Consider the following 24,857-nt stretch of genomic DNA (forward strand, 5'->3'; position numbering starts at 1 on the left):
ATGTTGCTATTACCATTGAAGAAAGATTATTTAACTGAAGAATACATAATCTTTATTTTTTATCTCATGAGATAGTTTGATAATTAATGGAGGAGAATGACTCTCACATCTTCAGTAGATGTGATATCTATCAGTCAGAAGGAATAGCGACAAAAATGACAGAATACTTGTTAGTCACCAGGATTCTCATGGGCAAGTCTTGATTTATTAATCTCTGTGTTAATGGGGGACTTTAAAATATATATATATATTTTATTGATTTCACAGAGAAGAAGGGAGAGGGAAAGAAAAACATCAGTGATGAGAGAATCATCGATTGGCTGCCTCCTGCATGCACCCCACTGGGGATCAAGCCTGCAACCCAGGCATGTGCCCTGACCCAGAATCGAACTGTGACCTCTTGGTTCATAGGTCGATGCTGAAACACTAGTCACTCCAGTCAGGCTAGGGGACTTTTTATTACCATTAAAGGTCTTGAAATTAGTCTTTAAAAGGTAGATTAGAGGATTCCCAGCTTCTGGCTTCTATATATTTTGCTAAAGTGAAACAATATTAACTTACTTTGCATAAGGGTTTCTTAAAGTTTAAGAATGAGACATGGATTCAAGATCATAATAACTTGGGAATTTGCTTCATTAGCACCTAGTTTTATAGTCAATCTTAGACATAGCCTTGCTCCAAATATGTCCATTTCCATGGCCTTTGATTAATCTATAAAAGAGTGATGTTTATGAAAGATTTTGCTCATTCTATAATTATAATTTCTTCCCTGGGAGGCTGTATGGAATAGTGGCCAGAAAGCACTGAACTCCAGGAGCAAACTTGATTCTTAGTTTGTGATCCCTGTGATCTTAGGAACTTACCTCCTTGGAGCTTCAACTGCCTTGCGTACATTACCAGGTGGCTGTTGAGAATGAGACGTTTAGGAAACATTTTTGTACTTTACCAAATGCAATCAAATGGTAATGATGCCTTATATTTAGAACACACGCCATTTTATGGAGCTCCAGTGGCGCAATCGGTTAGCGCGCGGTACTTATAGAACACACGCCATTTTATGTGTAAGTGGGCTATGAGTCCTTTAAAAAAATTAGCCCAAACCAAATGTTTCCAGTTGTGTATTTTTCAAACTTCTGCATAACTGCTCATCACCAAACACGTTTGGAGGGGCTGGTTGATCAGAAGGGTGTAATCTGTCATGTTCCAGAGGATAAAAGCAGCTCTGGACTCGGGAGGAGGCCTTCCTTTGTGCACAGTCTCAGCAGCATCTGTGCTCTTCCTGCCCCCAGATACCAACCCCAGTGGCCTGCAGGCACAGGCCGACCCATCTGCTCAGTAACATAGGGCTTGATTGACAAAGACGGATCAGCAGAGGGTGGACTTCCTGGCTCTTCTAAATATTTAATATTTAATAGTCTGTGCCTCCTTGACACAGACTGTCAAGAGGAGAGGGCTGTGCTTGTCAGAAGCCCAGTGGTTAACGTAGAAATCAAACATGTGGATCAACTCTAATAGTAAAAAATTACAACAAAGTTTCTTTTAGAATTTAGTTTTTAAAGAAGCTCTAGCATAAGGAGTGCCTACCCGGATGAGGGAGAGGAGCGGGGCTGTAGTCTCGGTTGTCTTCTGTGTCCCAGGGACAGGGCAATGGGGTTCTACAAGCATAGCGTGTGTGGGTCATAATAATAGTAAATACTGATGTAGTTTGTATATTAAAAGTGCATTATGGGTTTATTGCCTTTGTTCCGTTTAATTTCCTTTCCCCAACTTCTAAAGTTTTTGACTTAATTTACTCATAAGACTTATAGTTCTGAATCTAAGACACAATGAAAATAGAAAAACTAGTCTACTAATCTTTCTGTCTACTGCACACTATCAAAGACCGAGGGTCACAGCAGTAGGTGGAAGTATTTTTACCGAAGTGCATACTTTATACCTTTTTTATTTGCGTGGGAGAGCTTTTGTTGAAGAAGAAATTAGAAACTCTGATCACCAATCAGTGCACCAGGTAACAAATCTGTTTAAAACAGTTTTAATGTAAGATCTATTTAACACACTGCTGTGAAGTGTGTGTGCAGCTTGCAGAGAGGGCAGGTTAGATTCATACTCTCTGAAATGGAGATATTTCTAGGACAAGCATAATATATTGTGGTTGGTACCCAAGGTTGTGTGTGCCCTCTTCCACAATATGAGTGTTTAACTATTTTATGTTGGCCCATGTAGGTACATTTCCAGGCTTTGTTTCATATATATTTGGTATTTGTGCATATAGTTCTTGTGTCTGGTACGTGATTGAGATGAGAAATACCTTTTTAAATATGTAAGAACACATTCTTAGATTCAGGAAAGTTTAAGAATGAGACATATATTGACCTAATCCACATAATTTCACTGATAATTTTTTTTTTCTAAAAAGGTAAGAGTATACATGGTAAAATATTTCTAACATATCAATTTTTCTAAGGGTAGAATAAATGTTCTCATTGGGAAAAATGGTTAATACGCGAGGGGACGGATGTGTTAGTTCACCTGAAGGAGGAAACCCTTTCACAATGTATACGGATATCAAAGCATCCCCTTGCACTCTTTGTGTATCTTACAATTTCAATCGTTGTACTGTTGATATTTGGCTCTGTTGACTAATGAGTTTGCCGACCACTGGGATAGACCATACATACACAGATACCTGCATAGTTGAAGTCTTACTTCATTTTATTTTCCCTTTTGTCTTTAGAAATTCTTGGTGAGTATAATTTTTAAATAACTTTATTGAGATAGCTGTGACATGTAAAAATTGTATATATTTAAGGTATACAACTTAATGTTTATATATATGCATACATTGTGAAAAGATAAGCATAATCAAGCTAAATAGCTTATTTATCACATCTTTATAGTTACCAGTATGTGTGAGAAATTTTAAATTTTATCCTCTTAGCATATTTCTAATATACAACACACTGTCAATAACTAACATCACAAGGTTGTATGTTAGATTCCCAGAACTCATTCATCTAGTATAACTGAAACTTCATACTCTTGACCAACATCTTCTCATTCCCCCTCTCCCAGCCTCTGGCAGCCACCATTCTACCCTCTGCATCTATACGTGTGACTATTTTATTTTATATATTTTTTAATTTTTAAAAATTTTGTTTTTAGTTACAATTCAAATTCAATATTATTTTATATTGTGTGGGACTACTTTAGATTCCACATATAAGTGAGATCAAGTAGTATTTGTTGTGTCTGGCTTATTTCACCTAACATATTCTCAAGTTTCATTCATGTTATCTCAAATTGGAGTATTTCCTTCTTTTTTATGGCTGAATAATATTCCATTGTGTGTGGGTGTGGGTGTACCACATTTTATTTATCTATTGTTTCATTGATGGACACTTCGATTGCTTACATATCTTAGCTATTATGACTAATGTTGCAGTGAACATGGGAATGTAGATATCTCTTTGAGATCTGTCTTTCATTTCTTTTGGATAAATGCCCAGTAGTGGGATTGCTGGATCACATGGTAGCTCTATTTTTAATTTATTAAGGAACTTCCATACTATTTCCCATAATGGCTGTACCAATTTACATTCTCACCAACACTTTTGTCTTTTTTTTTTTTGACATTTTTTACATTCCTACCAACAGTTGTCTTTTTTGATAATAGCTATTCTTGTAGGTGTAAGGGGATGCCTCATTGTGGTTTTGATTTGCATTTCCCTGGTGATTAGCAATATTGAGCACCTTTTTGTGTATCTGTTGGCCATTTGTACATCTATTTAGGTGCTTTGCCCATTTATTTATTGTTTTGTTTTTGCTATTGAGTTGTATGAGTTCCTCATATTTTGGATATTAACCCTTTATTTAGTAAATTGCTTGTAAATATTTTTGGAAATATAATTTTTAATAGTTGTATAATATTACACTACTACTTTGCCTAATTATTATGTTAAATCTAATTAATTTATATTTCTTATTTTAGCTGGACCTCCATATACTTTGTATTTTGGTATTAAATTCTATGCTGAAGATCCATGTAAGCTTAAAGAAGAAATAACCAGGTACAGTATTGACTTAGCTTTTGAACAGTACATGTATGGCATATACAAAAGGCTTTATTTAAAAAATGGAGTCAACCATTTGGATGCATGTCTACCTGCATTTTGTATTGCATCTCCTGCGAGAGTTAAATTTAAACCAGCATTGCGTGAGGCAGATCAATGTCTCATGATAGATGTGTATGAACAGTGGTATGCATCTGGGTGACACAATGATGGATTTTGCATCTGTTGCGATGATATTTCTGTATCATTCTTGTGAAGTATGCAGTCAGCCTCTGAAGTCATAAAAGTAGCCGTTTGAACTGGGTAAAGGAAGGTATTTTAATGCTCAGTTTGTATATGTAAATATAAATTTGAAGAGCCATTTATTTCTTTTTAATTGGTTATATCTTAGATGTTAGCTGTCCGGGGGTTTCACTTATATCTCTGTAGGAAATTAAAAAGATGTTTTTAGGGTTTTATGATGTATTACTTCACCTTTGTCATCAAATGTTTTATTTCAGTTAAGGCAGAATTTTCAATAGGTGTTGATTCTGTTAAGATAGCTCAATCCAGTATTTGCAAGTGGTTTATAAAGAGCAGGCAGGCCTGTGATATTTTCACTGTTCCACCTGTGACTAAATTGCACATGGTAGCAAAACAAAATCGTTTCCCCCAACTTTACAAGTAGAGCCTAATTTGTTACTCAAAAAATTTGAAATCATATCTTTGAAAACTAAGTTAGTCTGTGGTTTTGTTCCTATTCCATTTTTTCATGTTTCCCTTACACTTTGTTTTGCCTTGATTCTAGACTGCACACAAAAGAGTGATTTAATTGGATATTTTCTGTTATACCCTGAAGTGCTATAATTAGGCCTCTTCTTTAGTACTGTGCTGATGTCTGCGTTCACATTGTCTATCACCACATTGTTAGCGAGCATTTGGAAAGCAGGGCTGTCCATTCAGCTTTCTGTGAGCACACCTCTGTGGGAGAAGGTCTGGGGTGTTGGGGAGATGCTGAAGAGTGGGATTGTATTGATAAGAGTTTTATGAATATTCTTGCAGTCAAGAAGGATTTCTGAGTTGTGGGCTCATGGGGAAACTGAGTCCAGGTGATATAAACGCACATTTATTTCTGTAATTCATTAGGGAATTGTAAGGAAACAACATTTTATGAAAATACAAGAAAAGTCCTTCATTTTGAGGTTGTCAAGTAACCTCTCTGTGCCTGTATCTTTGTAGAATTGTAGATGTACCTGTCTCATAAGGTTTTTGTAAGCTTCAATAAAATAGTGTATGTGAAACTCTCATACAGTTGACCCTTGAACAACACTGGTTTGAAATGAGTGGGTGCACTTGTACATGGACTTTTTTCAATAAATGCTGTAAATGTATTGTTTCTTCCTTGTGATTTTCTTAATGATATTTTCTTTTCTCTTGCTTTATTGTAAGAATACAGTATAACACATGTAACTTACAGAATATATCTTGACTGTTTAAGTTATTGGTAAGGCTTCCAGGCAACAGTAGACTATTAATAATTAAGTTTTGAGGGAGTCCAAAGTTATATATGAACTAGAGGCCCGGTGCACGAATTCGTGCACCAGTGGGGTCCCTCCGCCTGGCCTGCGGGATCAGCCAAAACCAGCTCTCTGACATCCCCCGAGGGGTCCCGGATTGCGAGATTGCGCAGGCCAGGTTGAAGGACCACACCGGTGCACGATCAGGGCTGGAGAGGGGCAGTGTCTTATAATGCATTACATCCCATCTGTTCACCAGATATTAATGATGACCAGACATTTCCTAACAGCTCATTAACAGAATACACAGATTTGTGTTATGTACATACCCACGAATAATTTGGTGCCACCTGTTTTTCCTTAAGTATTAGACCAGATCATATAGTTAAGAACCAGATGATATAATTGGCTTACTTACATGTAATGACCACAATTTATAATTTATTTTTATTTCCAAAGCATATAGTTGAATTTAGGTAAATTAAATGTGTATTTAATGTGATATTACTGTGCACTTATTCTTAGTGTGTCCTGAAGATAAACTTAATGATTTGCATAAATATGTTAACTTAAGTTGGTAGGCAAAATGGACTTTTTAAAAGGAGTCAATTGTGTGAGATAATTTTGGCAAAAGAAAAAACTGAAACAAAAAACCAAAATACTCCAGTATACATTATTAAAGGATGAATCTACTTAGGCCAGCCTCTTCAAATTGAACCTTTATCTTGCTTCAATTCTTTTGAAAAAATTTCTGGCCTTCTCTGTATTGGCCCTTAAGTTGTTTATAATTTTTTATATGAAAAATAATACGATGGTAAACATGCTTATACATACCAATTCTTCCACACTTTTTTGGTAATCATTGTTTCCTACGTATTGTGCAGATGTCTTGCACTATTGAACCCATTCGTTTTACTCCTGCATAGTATTACACAATTTATTTAGCCATGCCTTGTGGTGGGCTCTCCAGTGTGTTTCCTTTTTAAAAATCATAGATAGTTCTGCATTGAATCTTCCCATGTACATATATGATTATACTAGGTAGTATTCCAGAAGGATGTTGTATTTAGAGGACAAAAGGCTAAATATGAATGGGATACACAGGAAAGTAAGGTTTCAGACCTTGAGAAATGTAAGTGAAAGAATCATACAAACCTGGAGTACCTGTTATGTGCTCTGAAATATGTCTATGCAGAATAAATATAATTTCTCCCCTCTTGCCAGTCCTTAAAGTAATTCGTGTCCTCATGACATCTGTTAAGCTTAACTTCAGTTCCAATTCAAAATATTATGACAGCCTTCTGTGTATTCCATGTCATTCATAGCTCTGAGCCCGCTGCACATTTGGTGAGCATAATGCAGTATGGGTTAAGGAGATGGGCTTTGGAGTCAGACAGGCCGAGGTTTGCATCCTTGCTCTGCTACTCACTAGTTGTGTAATCTTGAGAAGATTACCTAATCGTTTTATAATCGGTATTCTCATCTGTAAAATGGAATTAAACTGTTTCTTCAAAAAGATGTTGGAGGAATATATGACAATACATGCAAAGTGCTTATAATGCAAAAATGTAAGTAGATGGTACAGTTAGCTAAAATGGAAACAACAATAATTATTTTACATTTTCAAATTATTGATTACAAAACTAGGGAGGAAAAGACCAGCTGGAGCTCTGAGACAGGCCTTTCAGGTTAAAATCAATCCACTAATCAGAACTTCCTGGGTATAGTTGTTCATTTAACTATGAATCATCCTACTATTGCCTCTAGCCTGCATTTCTTGAATTTGTATGAAAAGACAGAATTCGCTCACTCACCTACCCTTCGTTCAGTAACTACATGGAGCATTGTGTTTCAGTGCACTGAGTACCAACGAGATTCAGTAGAGACCAAAGAAAGATAGGGTTTCAGTATGAGGAGAGAGGACAGACAGACTGCATTGCTTTGCTGACAACGCTATCTATGATGTCATTGAAATTTGCCTGAGTTTTTAAGGATCTAACAACTATTTCTACAAAAGAAAATAATGTTAGTTCCAAATGACTGGTTCATAATGAACACTTTTTAGTTTTTGAAAACAGGTCTTTGTTTTATACTATTTTATAGTATTTTCTGGGGATTGACATTAAGCTTGTCAATTATTATTGCTACTTTGGTAGTCCATATTCTTCATGTTGTGAAGATTAGCTTGTTTCAGCTTCTTTGGTAGCTGAGTGACCTTCAGTTACATGTCCACTTCCAGAGTCCCCGTCTCTACGTGAAGATAGTGGCCCTTATAAGGTTCATCAGAGTTGAAGGGAGGGTCGATTTCCAGTATGGATGCAAAAGAAATTTGTGAACTTTAATGGACTATACAAATGTAAGGATATACTATTGCTACTTTTCCTGTATTTTAATCATCAGTTTTAAGCCTCTGAGGCTAAAGTGTTATTCCAGAACTTCTTTGTCCGTTTCTCTTGAGAATTAGTGGTTGCTTCCTCTACAAATTTTCTTCTTAAGCTGTACATTCTATTTCCTCCACAGTGTTTAATATTATGTTATTATTTAAACATTTCCCTCTGTCCCTCGCATTTAAGTCGATCCAAAGTGACTCAGCTGCTGTCCCGAGCTGTGTTCCCTCTCTGGTGCAGAACCCAATCCTGCTTCTGTGTGGATAGGAGCTCTCCTTCAGGGCCACGCTCAGCTGGCACCCAAAAACCAGACTTCTGCTTGTCCCCAGTCTTTCAGACTCCTCACCAGGGCTTCCGGCCAGGTGCTCCTCAGGCTGTTTGGTGTGAGCATTCCTCACTGTCTTTCAGGAGAACCTTCTCTCTGGGCTCCTGGAAGATCAGGGTCTCTCCGCCCCTTCTCTGAGCAGACCTTCCTTGCCCATTTTTCTCGCCTCTGATACGTGCTAAATTTTCATGGTTCGAACATCCTTGGTATCAATTCAGCTGTCTTCATTGAACAGCAGATCCACGGATAACTGTGAGGCCAGTATTTTAGCCCTTCTCTTGTGCTGTACTGGTTGTAGTGTTGCAGTAAGGAAAGATGGAGCACTTCTCCCCCAGAGCCCACAATCTAGCTAGGGAGATAGTGCATACACACCAGTGTGGTAATTTACATCAAAAGGTGACCAGTTGATGCTTTCTGAAGCTCTGCCTTGCATCAGAATGTATTCTGGAAAGCTTCCTTATTAAGTGGATCATTTTTAGTCAGCATCCTTTTTCCCCCAATAGGGGTAAAATATAACTAGGGTCACAATATAATTTATTGTTCAAACCCTGACACTGCAGAATGACTAGGAGATTTATTAATACTTAGGCATGTATAATATGCACAACTAGAACTGTCCTAGGTAAACTAGAATATAGATTCACCCTAAAACCAAAGATAAACAATGACTCAAGCATCCGTTCATAGCCTTAATCAGAATGATTAAGAACCCTGGCTGGGTAGCTCAGTGGATTAGAGCATCATCCCTATATGCCAAGGTCGTGGGTTTGATACTGGTCAGGGCACATACAAGAATCAACCAATGAATGCATAAATAAGTAGAACAAGTCAAAATTTCTCTCCCTCTCCCTCCCTCCTTTCCTCTAAAATCAATTTAAAAAAAGAGAAAGAAAAGAAAGAATGATGGATGGAAGGGCCCAGCTACTCTAAACCTGTAATTTAAGTAAAATATTTGGTTGTACTCTAAGTCCCATAAAATGGACAAAATGATTTATATACAGTTAATTACAAATAGGACCTGATATAGTGTTTGGCACATAAAAATAGAATTTACTGTGTCATAAATTTGTCTTATATAAAACTAACATAATGCTTGCTATCATAAAGATTAATCAAGTTCCTAATTAAAAATAGTTTACTTGTCTTCCTTGATTTTAGTGGATTTTTTTATGCAACGACTTAAAGATTTCTAGTATCTTCGAAAGGCAAATTATCTAGAGAAGTTTGAACAGATGTCCTTTTTTTCTCTTTCTTCATGAATTTCTTAGAGACAGCAAAGAATGTTCAGTTTTTTCCATTTTCATCCATCTGTCTGTTCATTCATATAGCCATCTATCAGGATAGCAGTTCTTTACTGAGTAGCTACAGTGTGCGGAGCCCTCTAGAGTGGGAGTAGAATTAACAATGGGTTATGGTTCCTGTCCTTGGTATCTGTTTGTCTTTCTCTGTTTCAGCTCTGTCTTTGTTGTTCACCTCCCTCTGTTTCTCTTTTCCCTTTCTCTTTGAAGCAAACTCTTATGGGATTAGATCTCTCAGTTTCTGTATTTGGCAAAGGATTTGACTATTCAGTCAGATGTTATAAACGTCTTAATACAGCAAGACAAATATTCATCTGTGACCCATTTTCTAAAAAAAAAAAAATACACTTCAGGAAAATAAATTCCAAGTTAACAATAGAGAAAGAGAGTGTAGTAGCTAAATGCAAGTTTCTACAAGCAGTAGTAATTCTAGTGAAATGTCTCTTTCGTTATAAGCTTTTGCATTTAATATCTGCTAATATCACTTTACTCCTCTTCAAGAGCACAGATGACTATAACAAAGTGGATTTGGTAGCCAAGCATTCAGGGAGTGGAAAGTAATTAAGTGGGGCTGGAAAATGTGAATGATAGGGAGTGGTGGTGATGGGAAGTCAGTGGTTAATGGCAAGAGATCGGGCTCAGGAAGTAGGCAGAGGTCTTACAAGCTATTTTAAGGATCTTGAACTTAATCCTGAAGACCTAAGGGTTGTTTTTTGTTGTTGTTTTTTTAACAAGGGAGAGACATGATCCTATTTACCTCTTGGGAAGGTAGTTTGTAAGGGAGATTAGTTTGAATATTAACAGAACATGAATGTTTTAGAAATCCAGTGGGTAGTGACTTGGAGTAGGAGATGGAGAGAAGTATATGGAGTCCCAAAACAGCAGGCTGAGAGATAGAATGTGGGTGCCAGGGCTTACATGTTGTTCCTAGGTTTCTTACGTGGGTGTCTGGAGAACTGTGGTGCCATTTATTGGCAGTGGAAAAGCACAGACTGTTACGCAGGTTTTCACTTCAGCCTGTGGGCACAAAGTTGCTATCAGTCTTGTAGAAATAATAAGAGTAGCAGCTAACATTTGGTTATCCTCACTAAGGGCTTTAGTTGTGAGCATTTGGAAAAGAAATTTATCACAACTGATTTTTAGAATTCATTCTTTGCTTTTTTTTCCTGCCCCTTCCCAATGACACGTTGCAAAGAAAGATAAATCACAAAGGACAGCCTGTGTGTGTGTGTGCGTATGTGTGTGTATATATGTGTGTATGTATGTATGTGTGTGTGTGTGTGTGTGTATGTGTGTGTGTGTGTGTGTGTGTGTCTGATAGAGAAAGAGACAGGGAGAGAGAAAGATGGCGGCTGGGGCTTGTGTTGATGATTCATTGTATTGGTTCATAAACCTCTGGCCTCTCTCAACCCACTGGCAGAAAGCCTGAATGGAGGACGGGTAGGTGGAGGGTGGGAAGCTAGCTGGAGTTGCCTAGCACCCTCATTAAGAGAGATCTAGGGTCAGGGGCCCTAGAATCCAGGTATGGCTCTGCTATTTAGCTCTTGTGAGATCTTGGACAAGTTACTTCATCTCTTTGTGTCTGTTAGTTTCTTTATCTGCAAAATGAAGGTGATAACAGTCCTGACTTCATTTTAAAGTCTTACATAAGTTATTGTATGTAAAGTACTTAGAATGAGTTACTATATTTACAGTGTTTAGAACAGTGGGTGGCATTCTTATGATAACAGGTTTTTCTTTAGGCAAATGGAATGAGCAAAGCTGCAGATAATGGGCAGGATCTTAATAAGTGGGAGGATTGATAGAATGACACTATCATGACCTTTTGTCCTTCATCAATGATCGTACACCCTGTAGATAACACGTCATCAGGACTGGGTCCTTGTGATTTGTTCCTCCCATTATGAGCATGTTGTCAGCAGTGGAAATGGCAGTGATGACAATGCAACAGTAGCTTACATAGAACCTCCACTTCAGCCGTGTGAGGTGTAGCTACTTCCCTGTCTGAGTTTTACAGGTGAAGAGATGGCTGTTAGAGAGGTCAGGCAGCCGACCACGGCCACCGTCTGCGGAGTACTGGGGCTGGGATGCAGTCCAGCCAGGCTAAGTGGAGAGCCTTCCCCTTTTAGTCACTACCCTGCATTGCCCCTGCAGAGGGTACTTAAAGTCTATTCACACAGCCGCCCCCTTCGTACAAAAAACCAGGAAGCATTTTATTTTCATTAGTCAGGCTCTGAAGCTTCAGGTCTGGGTAGTGTAAGGTATCATTAATCTCATTTTCCATTTCTCTTTTAGATACCAGTTTTTCTTGCAAGTGAAGCAAGATGTCCTTCAGGGCCGGCTGCCCTGCCCTGCCGGCACTGCTGCTCAGCTGGGAGCATATGCCGTCCAGTGTAGGTTCCACCGACGTACATTTGCTGCAGAGATTTTGAGAACAATGTTTGAATTTTTCTTTTTAAGGGAGTTTATAAGCTAAAATGTTTCTTATCAAGATGTTTTACTGGGGAAAAAAATTGAATTTAGTCAGAATCAGGTTTTAATCAGGTCCCTTCGGAAGAGGTCAGCATGAAGCCACTTATACATTTCTTGTGGTGGGTCTCATGCAGGTTTAGTCACGGGCGTAGCATTGATTCTTGATTAAGTGGAGGGCCTGGAAACCTGTTCTCCTCTCGTTCCACCTGAGCTCATTGTTCCCCGAAGCTGTTGTGTCTCAGAGCCCACGCTGCTTCCAGGCAGCTGTTGTGAAGACCCTGTGCAGCCAGGTGCCAACGCCAGTGCAGAGTGTGGCACACACCTGCACTCACTGCACTTCAGCTCTTGGCATTGATATTTGCTCCCCTGGGGGCATTTCCAGGTCGCGTTGTCATTTTTGAGACTGAGGCTGAGGATGGGGGCAACGAAACAGCATGTTCCCTGCCTTTGAATGGCCTTTGCAGATGAGACCCAGCCTAGAAAAAATATCCTAGGAATAATGTTGCATAGATGAACTTGGTTGGGTTTGTAAGGTGGATTAATGTAAGGAAGAGAATTTTTTATAAGCCTAATATACTGAGCTTTCTGGTTTCATTTTGCTTCTTTGCATAAACTGTAATGGGGTTATGTGCAGCATTGTATTATATTTTCTTGACCATTATGTGTGGCAAATACATTTTGAATCACACGCTCTATTTCTTGGTGTCATTGTCTGGGAGGATATATTGGGGTCATGGCTGTTATTCTATTCTATATTTCCAAGACTGTACTCTAAATTGTTTATAACTTTTTTTTTCATTTAAATGATAAGAATAATTGGAATGAAAATAATTATGGTCTTTCAGAAAGCAAAAACACAGAACTTATGTTTTTAAGATAAGGTTTTTTTTATACCATTCATATATATGCTCATCAGAGTTATTTTTTACTAAAACTATTTACATATATGTGAATTTATTAATAAGGCATTTGAAGGACATGTTTAAGCATGATAGGAATATTTGTATTCCTGTATATTGGAGGAGAATATTTTCCTAAAATGAAAAAAATTATAATTTTTTTCCTTTTTTAGCTGAACTTGGAGATTATGACCCATATAAGCATACTGCAGGATATGTGTCAGAATACCGGTTTGTTCCTGATCAGAAGGAAGAACTTGAAGAAGCCATAGAAAGAATTCATAAAACTCTAATGTAAGAGTCACATTATTAACTATAATTAACAGGGTGTACATTAGACCCCCAGACGTCATCTTTGACCAGCGTCTCCCCCATATCCCTGAATCTGATTACCAGCCCCTAGGAGCCACTATTCCAGTCTCTATTTCTGTTAGATTGGCTTTTTTGGATTTTGCATACAAGAGATACTGTGTCTGTTTTTCTCTGACTTATTTTACTTAGCATAATGCCCTCAGGGTCTATTCATATACTTGAAAGTAGCAAAGAGAGTAGATCTTAAATGTAGGTCTCACCACAAAAAAGAAATGGTGACAAGATGGAGATGTTAGCTAAGTATGGTGACCATCATTTTGAAATATAAAACTGTACCAAATAACTCGGCCAGCATTGCTGAGTGGTTGAGCATCAACCTACGACCCAGGAGGTCACTGTTTGATTCCTGGTCAGGGCACATGTCCAAGTTGAGGGCTTGATCCCCAGTAGGGCATGCAGGAGACAGTTATCAATGATTCTTTCTCATCATTGATGTTTCTGTTTTTCTCCCTCTCCCTTCCTGTCTGAAATGAAAAAAATATATATATTTTTTAAATGTATCAAACACACACTACATCTAAAACATACACAATATAAGTTAATTATATATCAATAAAGCTGGAAAAATAACATTTTATATTACATCAACCACCGTCCTTTGCTATTGGCAGGCTTAATGAGTTTCTAGAATGATACATTCTTCACCTTTGCCTGGAACATTCTAGTATTCTTTTTCTTTTTCAAGTTTTAACTGCTTATAACACTAAGAAGCTCATAGAAAATCCAAACAATTTATAAAGTTTAAAGGACAGTCAAGATATTTTTCGTTAATGGCTTTTCAGACCTCTCTCTATGAATCATTTCCCATAGAGAAAATGTATTCTGTATAGATTTGTGTATGATTTTACACAAAGGTCACTAGGACCTTGTGAAATTATTTTTAAACTATCAATATAATTTATAACCACAAAAGCTTTAATGTATTCTGGATCTGCTAAGTCATAAGTATGTAAATTCTTCACAGTTATAAGCAAGTCCTATTCAGTCTTTAGCAATGAATCTGAAAATAATGATGACACCAGTGTGGAGCCTCGGAGAGTATTATGTTAACACTACATGCACCTCTGAGAATATGCCCAAGCCCCTAGTAGGATTTTCAAGTAATGGCCTGTAGCATTGAAGTCATAATTTAATTATAGTTATTTTGGTTAAATCCTCTATACTGATTAACTTTGCTTTATTGCCTCTTATGTAACATTCCCTCTTGAATTTGCTTGTTTTTAGATGTATTATAGTGAAGGGGGAAAATGCAGAATTAATCTGGTCAACAAAAAATGTTTGCCTACAGGATCTGTTGCAGTGAGTAGCAGAGAAGTCAATTGCTGAATTGCAATCAGGGAAACCAGGCTCTCCATCTCATATTTGCATGCACCAGAATGCTCTCCAGCTGATTATAGAGTCCTTCACTTTACGGTTTTGCTGAAGTGGGTACTAAGACAGTGCCTGTAACAACATTGTGAAGGGCAGTGTGTTTGGCATATTCTGAGAATACTAATTCTACTAGGAGTTTCAAAGTACAGTTATATTTTGAAATTATCAAGGAGCTTTGAGTGAAGGGTCTTACATATTGTATGCAAAGATGTTGACAGTGTGACTGTTATTTCTAAGAGAAGAAAGCTTGATCAAAGTTTGGTAGCTTTGTTGTGTCTAATTTTCAGTGAGTGGTCGCAGTCTTCATAGATTTGAAAAGTGTGATTTATGACTGGGTTTTCCAGCGTACCATAGCTGCATCGAAAGAATTTCTTAATTTTAAAAAATTTACAGCTCCTTTTGTTAGCCATTAAAAAAAATCTCTCTTTCTCTCTTACACACACACACACACACACACCATTTCCATTCATCCATGGAGATTCTTGGCCAATTCTCACCCTCATTAGGAATGAATGCTATTTTCTGTATATTATCACCAATAAAGATTTAGGGAATATGTTTATCCTTTGTATTAAGACAATGACTAGTATTTTTTACAATTTCTAAATACCAGACTGTTTTGCTCAGGAGGTGCCACTGAGACCCCAGTTGGGTGGTGGGGAGCCCATTCTCTTCTTGCTACCCACAACTGCTCTCACCTTTCTTGCTCCTGGTGAAGAGCTGCTGGTGCATGGAGGCTTTGCACTCTTTGTCAGGGTATACTTTTTTAATTTAAGTGCTTACATTCTTCCTAATCTCTCTCGGGGTTTCTGAAACGGAGAATTTTTCATATGTGCTAGAACATTGGGACTGGTTATAATGAGCAAAAATAGACTTGATAAATGAAATGAACTTGATACAAGTGTCACCTTGTTTCAAGGGTGTACAATTTCGTCATCAAGAAGGCAAGGGGCTTCTTGAAGTACAAAGAGTTGGGTTTGCACTAGCACAAAGGGTTACTTATTTTTCCAGGGAACATGGCGAGGATGGTTTCATTCCCTATGTCGTGGCTGTCATAGAGTAAGCTCTTTGTTTTTGTGCTGGGTTCAGGGGTCAGGCTCCTTCTGAAGCAGAGCTGAATTATTTGAGGACTGCAAAATCCCTGGAGATGTACGGCGTTGACCTCCATCCCGTCTATGTGAGTAACATTTAATTAACACAAAATATTTTAATCTGATGACATTTTTCTTAAAGTGCCACTGAAACTCCCAAAGGAAAGCTGCAATCCTGTTGTGTAGAAAGCAGATGATGCTTTTTCATCTGTGTTTTGCAAACACAGAGAATCTCTTGTGTGGATTAAATCCTAATGAGTTTTGCATAGAAGTCTGTGATTATATTTCCATGTGTAGAAAACAATTAACTGGGCTTGAAAACACAATCTGGAAAACAGTTCCAAGGGGCTTAGCTAAACGTCAAAACAATTTAAAATTGGTCTGTAATTGATTGTATTAGGCAGAAAATAGGAGGGTTTTCCAAAAATAGGTTTCACGGCTGAAAAACATTAATAAAATTACTTAAAGTAGGCGTTAGACAACAGTACAGCTACAACTATCTGTGGTTCTTTATGCATCTGTAGGTTCTGTCAATATTATAGTTACTGCCTATTGTAGTTTTTAAAAAATATATTTTTAATGATTTCAGAGAGGAAGGAAGAGGGAGAGATAGAAACATCAATGATGAGAGAGAATCATTGCTTGGTTGCCTCTTGCATGTCCCCCATTGGGTATCAAGTTCACAACCTGGGCATGTGCCCTGACCAGGAATCAAACAGTGGCCTGGTTCACAGCTCTACCACTGAGCTACACTGATCAGGCATCTATTGTAGTTTTTGCCACTGCATTATTAGAAATATATTTGCAGATTTTCTTTAGTAACTGATGAAAACTTGCTGAATATAGTCACTGAGCAATTACATGGAATCTGTGTTGAATGTTCTGGATCTGGTCTTAACCTTTGAACCACTTCTCTAAGGTTATCAGTTGGTTATTCTATGCCAGTGAGATTAAAATGTGATTGTCTTTCATTTTATGAGTTTTATTAGCAATAGTCAAATTTGGTTATTTGAGAAAATGAGCCATGTACCTTTACCGGAAATGAATTGCTAAAGATTATAAAAGGCAGAGTGTTTGTCAGTTGGATTGGGGAACTCAATTTTTAAGGAACCCTGATAAAATTTACTGTAATGTAAATAACTCAGTCATGCATTTATTTTGTTATATATTTTTTTGCTTTTCAGAGTTTGTAAGAGTTAGATGTGTCCCTGGGTATATATACCATTACTGTGGTAATAAAAGTTACATATTTGGGGGGAAGTAGTGGTTCCCTGATATATTAAATTTCAGTCTCATTCATCATTAAATACTTTATACAATTGTCCTTCATGAATGCTTCTACAATTTAGTGGGCTAGTTATCTTTTCCCCTTCCATCTACACTAATCTTGTTAAGTTTTCAGTTTTAAAAAAAAATGTATTTTATAGGAAATGTATAAAAAGAGAGTCTTCTGCAAAATACTTGTGTGTTTGTGTAATGTTTATCCCAAGTCACAACGTTTGTGTAATGTTTATCCCAAGTCACAATGTGGGCAGTAGGAGTTTATGGCAAGTAAACTGGACTCTTTAGACTCTTCCATGCATTCCTTTAAGATTGAATTTTTAAAACTGAAAGTGGGCAACAGTTGGTATTCTTTCAAAACTTATTAGTTGACTAATGTCCTTGGGACTGGGACTTTGCAATCTGTTATTTGACCTCAGAGTAGAAATAAGATGAACATAGACAGTTCTGTATATGTCCTTGGCACCCACTCTGCAACTTTTTCATTTCAGAATCCCATTTTCTTAATTGAGATTTATCATTGCCTGGAAATTAAGGGTTTCTAGTCTTTATCAGAAGAGACTGTATTTTAAAATTTTGAGCAGTCTTAAAGCCACAGGTGTCAGTAGGAAGGAGCGTGATAGTGACCTCAGAAAATCCAGCTGTATGCCTGCAGGTGGCTGCCTGAACTTTCTGGAGAGGGTGGTGGTGAACAAGGTCTCATGATTGTTCACATCAGAAAGTAAGATCAGTGAGCCCCGGGTAAGGGACCGTTGGTAGAAGCCAGTGGTTCTTAGTGTTTTTGATACCTGGGCCCCTTCCTTGCAGATTCTGATTTAACTGGTTTTGGTAATGCCCAGGCATCAGCATTTCAAGCTGCATGGGTGATTCTAGTTAATGTGCAGCCAGGGTTGAACAATGGGGTGGGTCGATCAGAGGCCTGATTAGTAGTCTAGGTTCTTTTAATGAACTGAGGTTGCAAGTATGAATGCACTAGAAAAAATTTCTTTAAAACTTTGAAAACAATGAGCAGCAAGTTAGCTACCATCATAGCTTAGCTAGCTTTCCAAGCTGACGACTTTCAAAAACTAGATCCAATATCAATCTGACAAATTATATTTGAATGGCCAGTTACAGTTTGATAGTGTGCGTTTAAATGAATACATTTATAGTTATAGGCATATGTTTGTTTTTGCAGGGAGAAAACAAATCTGAGTATTTCTTAGGATTAACTCCAGTTGGTGTTGTTGTCTACAAGAATAAAAAGCAAGTGGGGAAGTATTTCTGGTGAGTATAAACTCTGGCAGAGTTGGTATTCAAGTTATACACTGCATGTTTTGGGTTTGTGTATAACTTGTGTGTCAGTGAAAGGGTTGAGAAAAGAAACCAGGTACATTTCTAGTAGTTGATAAATATGAGTGAAATTGGCTATAAAGTTTCTCCCAATGCATATCAGTATATATTTTCTCTGTAAATTTCAGAGAAATTTTCTCTGTGATTCTGGACTCTTGTCCGTTGAAGCTGTGTAGTAGGATTCCCCACGAGTTCCAGGGTGCACTGCTGGGCTGGGTTCCCAGGACCACTATGAGTTCTCACTAAGTGGAAAGGTGTGAGAGGGACCAAGGATTCTCTGGCTCTGCACTGGGTCTGGGAAAGCAACACTGTTGGGGCTGGGGATTCCAAGCGTGCGTGCATTTACTGGAGAAGCACAGAATGAGAATAGAATTTGGTTTAGGGAGGTGTATAGAGCAGAGGGTACACAGGGAACTCTACAGTGGTTATAGTAGTATAGAAAGGAAACATTATGAACCAGTCTTTTTCCACTGAATTTCAGAAAGGTTAATTCTGAAAAATAGCACCACCACCACCATCTGCTTTTTTTTTTTTTCAGGCCTCGGATTACAAAGGTTCACTTCAAGGAGACGCAGTTTGAACTTAGAGTACTGGGAAAAGATGTAAGTTTTTGTTTGTCACATAGCTTAGCTGAGCAGGGGGATCTCGTCTCCTCATTGATAACTGCAAAGACATGATGAAGTATGACTGCTGTGTTTTCTTCAGCTGCAACCACATGGAACTTGGTTACTGGACTTAGTGCACAACTTCTCAAGGAGGGGCAGGGTAGAAACGAATGCGTTGGTAACAGAGAAATGTCACTTTAGTTTTAGCAAAGGGAAATAAACCTTCCTAGACCAGAAAAGAGAATAGCAGGAGATTGTCTTTTATTAGTGTAATTTGCTCTTCGGTACTGTCTGCGAAGGATTTGTATAATCAGAAGGGTGCAGTCTGCATACAGGCTAAAAGGTGTCCTAATTTTGTTCAAAAGTAAATTAAACAATCTGTAAGGATAAGGGACAGATCCAAAGACTGAGAAACAGCGATCAGGCTATCAATCCCCAGAAGGAAAGTAGGGGAGGGCGGGAAGAGATCAACCGAAGGACTTGTATACATGTATATAAGCCAAACCAATGGACATGGACAACAGGGGGATGGGATCGTGAGTGTGCGGGGGTGGGGGGGGAAGGTTGGAGGTTAATGGGGGGGATGAGGACACATTTGTAGTACCTTAACTAATAATAATAAAAAAATTAAAAAACAAACAAAAACCAATCTGTAGGGAGTCACACTTCTGCTGTTTCCTTAGTTGTGTGTGGCAGATAAATCACATGGGAAATTCTGGATGCTTTCAAAGGAGAATGTAAGGCGAGGGTGCAAAAGTGCTGGTCCTCCCCCTACAGCTTGGCTGTGTCCTAAGGATTGTGTGGGTAATGGGCATAGTATCTGTCAGACCTGGGGGTGCCTTCATGCTTGGACAGGTAGCTTTTAGGAAAAGGCAAGGATATTAAAATTTGCTTTTAATCCACCTGTGAAAATAATGTTCTCTGAAGTGCTATGGGATACCTGAGAATATGATGTAGCAGAATCCACCCATCTCTCTCTTCAATACTGACTTTATAAAAAGTTCAAAGTGAATGGCATTGAATTATTGAGATATTTGTAGTAAAAAAAGAAGTAATAAAATCTGTGCTTATGCATTCGCAAGTTGAGACACAGGAAAAGTGTGACTGTAACTAGAGCTAGAACGTGATACCTCACAGGTAGCAGGTGCTCAGTAAATATCCATTGAATAATCAATGAACTGATCTACTAAGATTAAGTGCCACCAGATTAAAAAACCCGACACTACTAATCAGTTCCTTTTTTAGAAAAAATACAGTGATCCTTCCTTTCACTGTATGTATGACATGCTGCCATTTATTGATGAAATTAAAATTGGATTTTGAAATGAGTTGTAACTTGTAATGAGGGGTAAATTCCAGATTTTTAAAGAAATAATAGTCCAACCCTAGCCGGTTTGGCTCAGTGGATAGAGCATCGGCCTGTGAACTGAAAGGTCCCAGGTTCGATTCTGGTCAAGGCCACATACCTCGGTTGCGGGCTCCCAGCCCTGGTCAGGGCATGTGTGGGAGGCAACCAGTCGATGTGCCTCTCTCACATTGATGTTTCTCTCTCTGTCTCTCCCTCTCCCTTCTATTCTCTCTAAAAATCAATGGGAAAATATCCTTGGGTGAGGAGAAGAAAGGGAGGGAGGGGGAGAGAGGGAGGAGAAAGAATAGTCAAAAAAACTCAGAGTAGTTCTTTTAACAGTCTAGTTTGAAGGAAATCCAGTTTTCAACTCCTGATTAGACGTATCAATCTTAAATATGCTAATATAAGTTTGAATTAAAATCATCTAAAAAGTACATGTGATTAGATAGTAGAGTTATCTACTTTTCAATCTTGCCACTGGTTTCATGTGACAATGCAAGGCATACTGTCTGTTCAATGCATTGAAAATAATGTTTCAAGTTTTTAATAGTAATCCTATCAAATAAAGATGGAATATGCAATTAACCATCACTCACAACAAAGATGGTGGCACCCACAGCCAGTAAGGAGGGAATATGCAAATTGATGTAACAAAGATGGAAGCAGCCGGGTTGGGATGCTTGCATCATCACCATGGCGACAACACAGGCGTTCCACCCCGCCCCAGCTGCTCCAGGCCTCTGGGCAGCATGCACACAAGCATGGAGCAGCTGGGGCAGGATGGGACACCTGCTATAAGGGGGGTGGCGGGGGGTGGAGGGAGCTACAGGAGGGCAGCAGGGCAGGAGCGAAGGCAGCTCTGACCAGAGTGAAGGCAGAAGGCGGCAGCCAGAGCGAAGACCCGGGTCCTGGGTGACTGAGGGAAGCCAGTGCTGGCAACTAGGGGAAGGAATCTTCATGCATCGGACCTCTAGTATGATAATAAAATGATGACTTTACATGGAAGCATTACTATTATTCAGAGTCATTTTTTTCTTTATATCTAAGTTTTTTTTGTGAGTGAGGTCCTTTGGTGAAATACTTTTATGCTATTACTACTGGCCCAGTGCACGGATTCATGCACATTGAAAGGAAATTAGTTAGAAGAAATATTTTAATATCGCTATTTGCCCTTTCTCTATAATAGAAGTGTCAGTTGTCCTTGTGATTTATTAATAGTCATTGCAAATGCTGGCATCACGGGAAACTGTCTTTGAATTAATTTAAATGGGAGGCCACTGTCAGATGGGGACAAATCAATTATTGGAATCAGACCAACCTCTCCTTCTGCAGATCCTGTTAATACTTCAGAGCTTTATATGTATTGTGCATGCTTGAGTCAACATTTATTTTTAAATTGCCAGTGCGTGTCATATGTACTGGCCGGTTGGTCAGACGGTCAGATGGACGTTCGGTCAGTCACTTAGCCTTTTATATATATAGATAGATTACAGTGCCTTAAAATTCTTCTACTGCCATGGGATAACTAACTGGTAAAGTCACAGCTAATTTAAACGTTCCACTTCTTAGATTTCTTCGTGATTAGCAGAGAATAACAACAACAAAGTTGATATCATCATGTTATTTTTCTACTGGCAGTCTCCATGGTATGACCTGTTGGCTTTTTAAAAATATGTTTTATTGATTTTTAGAGAGAGAGGAAGGGAAAAGAATAGAGAGAAACATCGATGAGCGAGGAACATCATGGATCGGCGGCCTCCTGCACACCCCCTACTGGGGATTGACTGAGCCCGCACCCTGGGCATGTGCCCTGACCAGAAATTGAACCCGTGACCTCCTGGTTTCTAGGTTGACGCTCCACCGCTGAGCCACACCAGCTGGACTGACCTGGTTTTTTACACACTCAGTGCCTGTCCCTTCTGCAGCTGTGAGAAGAAATGGGTCGTGAAGCCTGGTGTCAGTGATCTTTAGGACGGTGGTAAAGCAGGTCACATAACTCAGGCTTGAATCAAAGGAAAATGAAAAAACTTAAACAGCACAGTAATTTAACCCGAGCAATTCGTTTCCTGAGCATTCTTGCTTTGCGGAGCCTCCTTTCTCCACCAGGGCACTTCTCTCTGTGAGGCAGTGATTTACATAATGGTAGAATTAAGTCAATTATTATGGAGGCCTCGCTGTAATCATGGATTAAATAGAAAAGTCCCCTGAAACCCTTCACCTGCAACAGTAATCATAGTCAGCTTGAAAAATGGCTGAAATGCTTATTCTGCTGGTTTTCCGGTTGGCTGGTTCCGTCAGAGAGACTAAACTCAGCATGTTCAGTTCTGTTAGGGCCAAATTCATAGATTCAGTTCCGAAAAGACAGCAATATCCTTCAGATAGAAGATCTTCCTAGTGACACCCTATGCCAGTAACACAGTCTAGTTCCACTTTTGTTGTTGTTGTTAATCCTAAACCTCACCCAATGGATATTTCCTCCATTGATTTTCAGAGAGAGTGGAAGGGACGCGGGGGAGACAGAGAGAAAGAAACATCGATGTGAAAGGCACATTGGTTGGTTGCCGCCCACACATGCCCCAACCAGGGCCAGGGATCGAACCTGAGCCAAGGTACGTGCCCTTGACCCCAATTGAACAGAGGCAGAGAAACAGGCTGATTAAGGGGAGATGATGAGAGGGAAGTCAACACGGGGATGGAGAGAAGTGGGCAGATTTGGGAGGACTTTGGGAGGTAAAGTTGCTTCTGATTAGTAGCAGATTGAATGTTTTTGTGAAAAATACAGAGGACTTTCGGATCATCCCAAAATTTCTTGGTTTCATCAACAGGGAGAAAGTGCAGTCCCCAGCAGGAGGCCCAGAAGTTGGCATGTACTAAACATATTTGTTGAATAAATGAAAAAAAGAAAAAAGAAAAAATGCTGCTCAGATTACTTTTATGTATAATGCATCATGAAACTAACCTCAGCTAAACTTACCCAGTGTGACAGGATGTAGAACCAAAAGGTTCCTGGCAACTCTGGCCCTGAGTAATTAGACCCACTTGGCCGAACTCTTGGCCTGCTCTTAGAAGAGTGCAGGGGAAGTGAGGATGGCCAGGAGCTGTCACTGTGTGTCAGCAAGTTCAAGACGCCTCACTTATGTAAGCTAGAGTTCCTTTCACGTTTTAAGTGAAACTATAGATTTTTTTTATTTGAAAATAATTCCAAATTTACAAAAATCTGCAAAATATTACAAAAACATGGCCACCTGTTGTTATAGTCACTTATTGTTAACATTTTATTTCCTTTCTTTTCTTTTTTTTTTTTATCTATACACACACATACTCTTTTTCTGAAGGATTTAAGAATAAGTTTCAGCCTTAGCCGGTTTGGCTAAGTGGATACAGCGTCAGCCTGCGAACTGCAGGGTCCTGGGTTCGATTCTGATCAAGGGCACATGCCCAGCTTGCCTGGGTTGCGGGCTTCATCCCCAGTAGGGGACGTGCAGGAGGCAGCTGATCAGTTATTCTCACTCATCATTGGTGTTTCTATCTATTTCTCCCTTTCTCTCTGAAATCAAACAAGAATAAGTTTCACATGTTATTTGTCTCTAAATACTTCTGTATGTATTTCCTAAATATAGGGGTGGGCCCGGCTGGTGTGGCTCAATGGTTGAGCATCAACCTATGCACCAGGAGGTCTTGGTTCGATTCCCAGTCAGGGCACATGTATGGGTTGCGGGCTCGATCCCTAATAGGGTGTGTGCAGGAGGCAGCTGATCAGTTATTCTCACTCATCATTGGTGTTTCTATCTATTTCTCCCTTTCTCTCTGAAATCAAACAAGAATAAGTTTCACATGTTATTTGTCTCTAAATACTTCTGTATGTATTTCCTAAATATAGGGGTGGGCCCGGCTGGTGTGGCTCAATGGTTGAGCATCAACCTATGCACCAGGAGGTCTTGGTTCGATTCCCCGTCAGGGCACATGTATGGGTTACGGGCTCGATCCCTAATAGGGTGTGTGCAGGAGGCAGCTGATCAGTTATTCTCACTCATCATTGGTGTTTCTATCTATTTCTCCCTTTCTCTCTGAAATCAAACAAGAATAAGTTTCACATGTTATTTGTCTCTAAATACTTCTGTATGTATTTCCTAAATATAGGGGTGGGCCCGGCTGGTGTGGCTCAATGGTTGAGCATCAACCTATGCACCAGGAGGTCTTGGTTCGATTCCCCGTCAGGGCACATGTATGGGTTACGGGCTCGATCCCTAATAGGGTGTGTGCAGGAGGCAGCTGATCAGTTATTCTCACTCATCATTGGTGTTTCTATCTATTTCTCCCTTTCTCTCTGAAATCAAACAAGAATAAGTTTCACATGTTATTTGTCTCTAAATACTTCTGTATGTATTTCCTAAATATAGGGGTGGGCCCGGCTGGTGTGGCTCAATGGTTGAGCATCAACCTATGCACCAGGAGGTCTTGGTTCGATTCCCCGTCAGGGCACATGTATGGGTTACGGGCTCGATCCCTA

The 24,857-nt window shown here is 39.0% G+C and overlaps 1 protein-coding gene across 2 annotated transcripts in view; it reads left to right on the forward strand.

Annotated features, from left to right (window-relative positions):
• Nucleotides 1–24,857, forward strand: part of EPB41L4A (erythrocyte membrane protein band 4.1 like 4A) — a 210,253-nt gene that overhangs the window by 109,480 nt on the left and 75,916 nt on the right. For both annotated transcript variants that reach the window (XM_006755289.2, XM_006755290.2), the window contains exons 5-10: nucleotides 3,989–4,067; nucleotides 11,872–11,969; nucleotides 13,121–13,241; nucleotides 15,780–15,867; nucleotides 18,240–18,328; nucleotides 18,933–18,996. In XM_006755289.2, the coding sequence (XP_006755352.1) occupies nucleotides 3,989–4,067; nucleotides 11,872–11,969; nucleotides 13,121–13,241; nucleotides 15,780–15,867; nucleotides 18,240–18,328; nucleotides 18,933–18,996 (539 nt within the window). The remainder of the gene's footprint in view (nucleotides 1–3,988; nucleotides 4,068–11,871; nucleotides 11,970–13,120; nucleotides 13,242–15,779; nucleotides 15,868–18,239; nucleotides 18,329–18,932; nucleotides 18,997–24,857) is intronic.

The sequence above is a fragment of the Myotis davidii genome, unplaced genomic scaffold, assembly GCF_000327345.1.
Source record: "Myotis davidii unplaced genomic scaffold, ASM32734v1 scaffold130, whole genome shotgun sequence".
In the NCBI taxonomy this organism is placed as follows: domain Eukaryota; kingdom Metazoa; phylum Chordata; class Mammalia; order Chiroptera; family Vespertilionidae; genus Myotis; species Myotis davidii.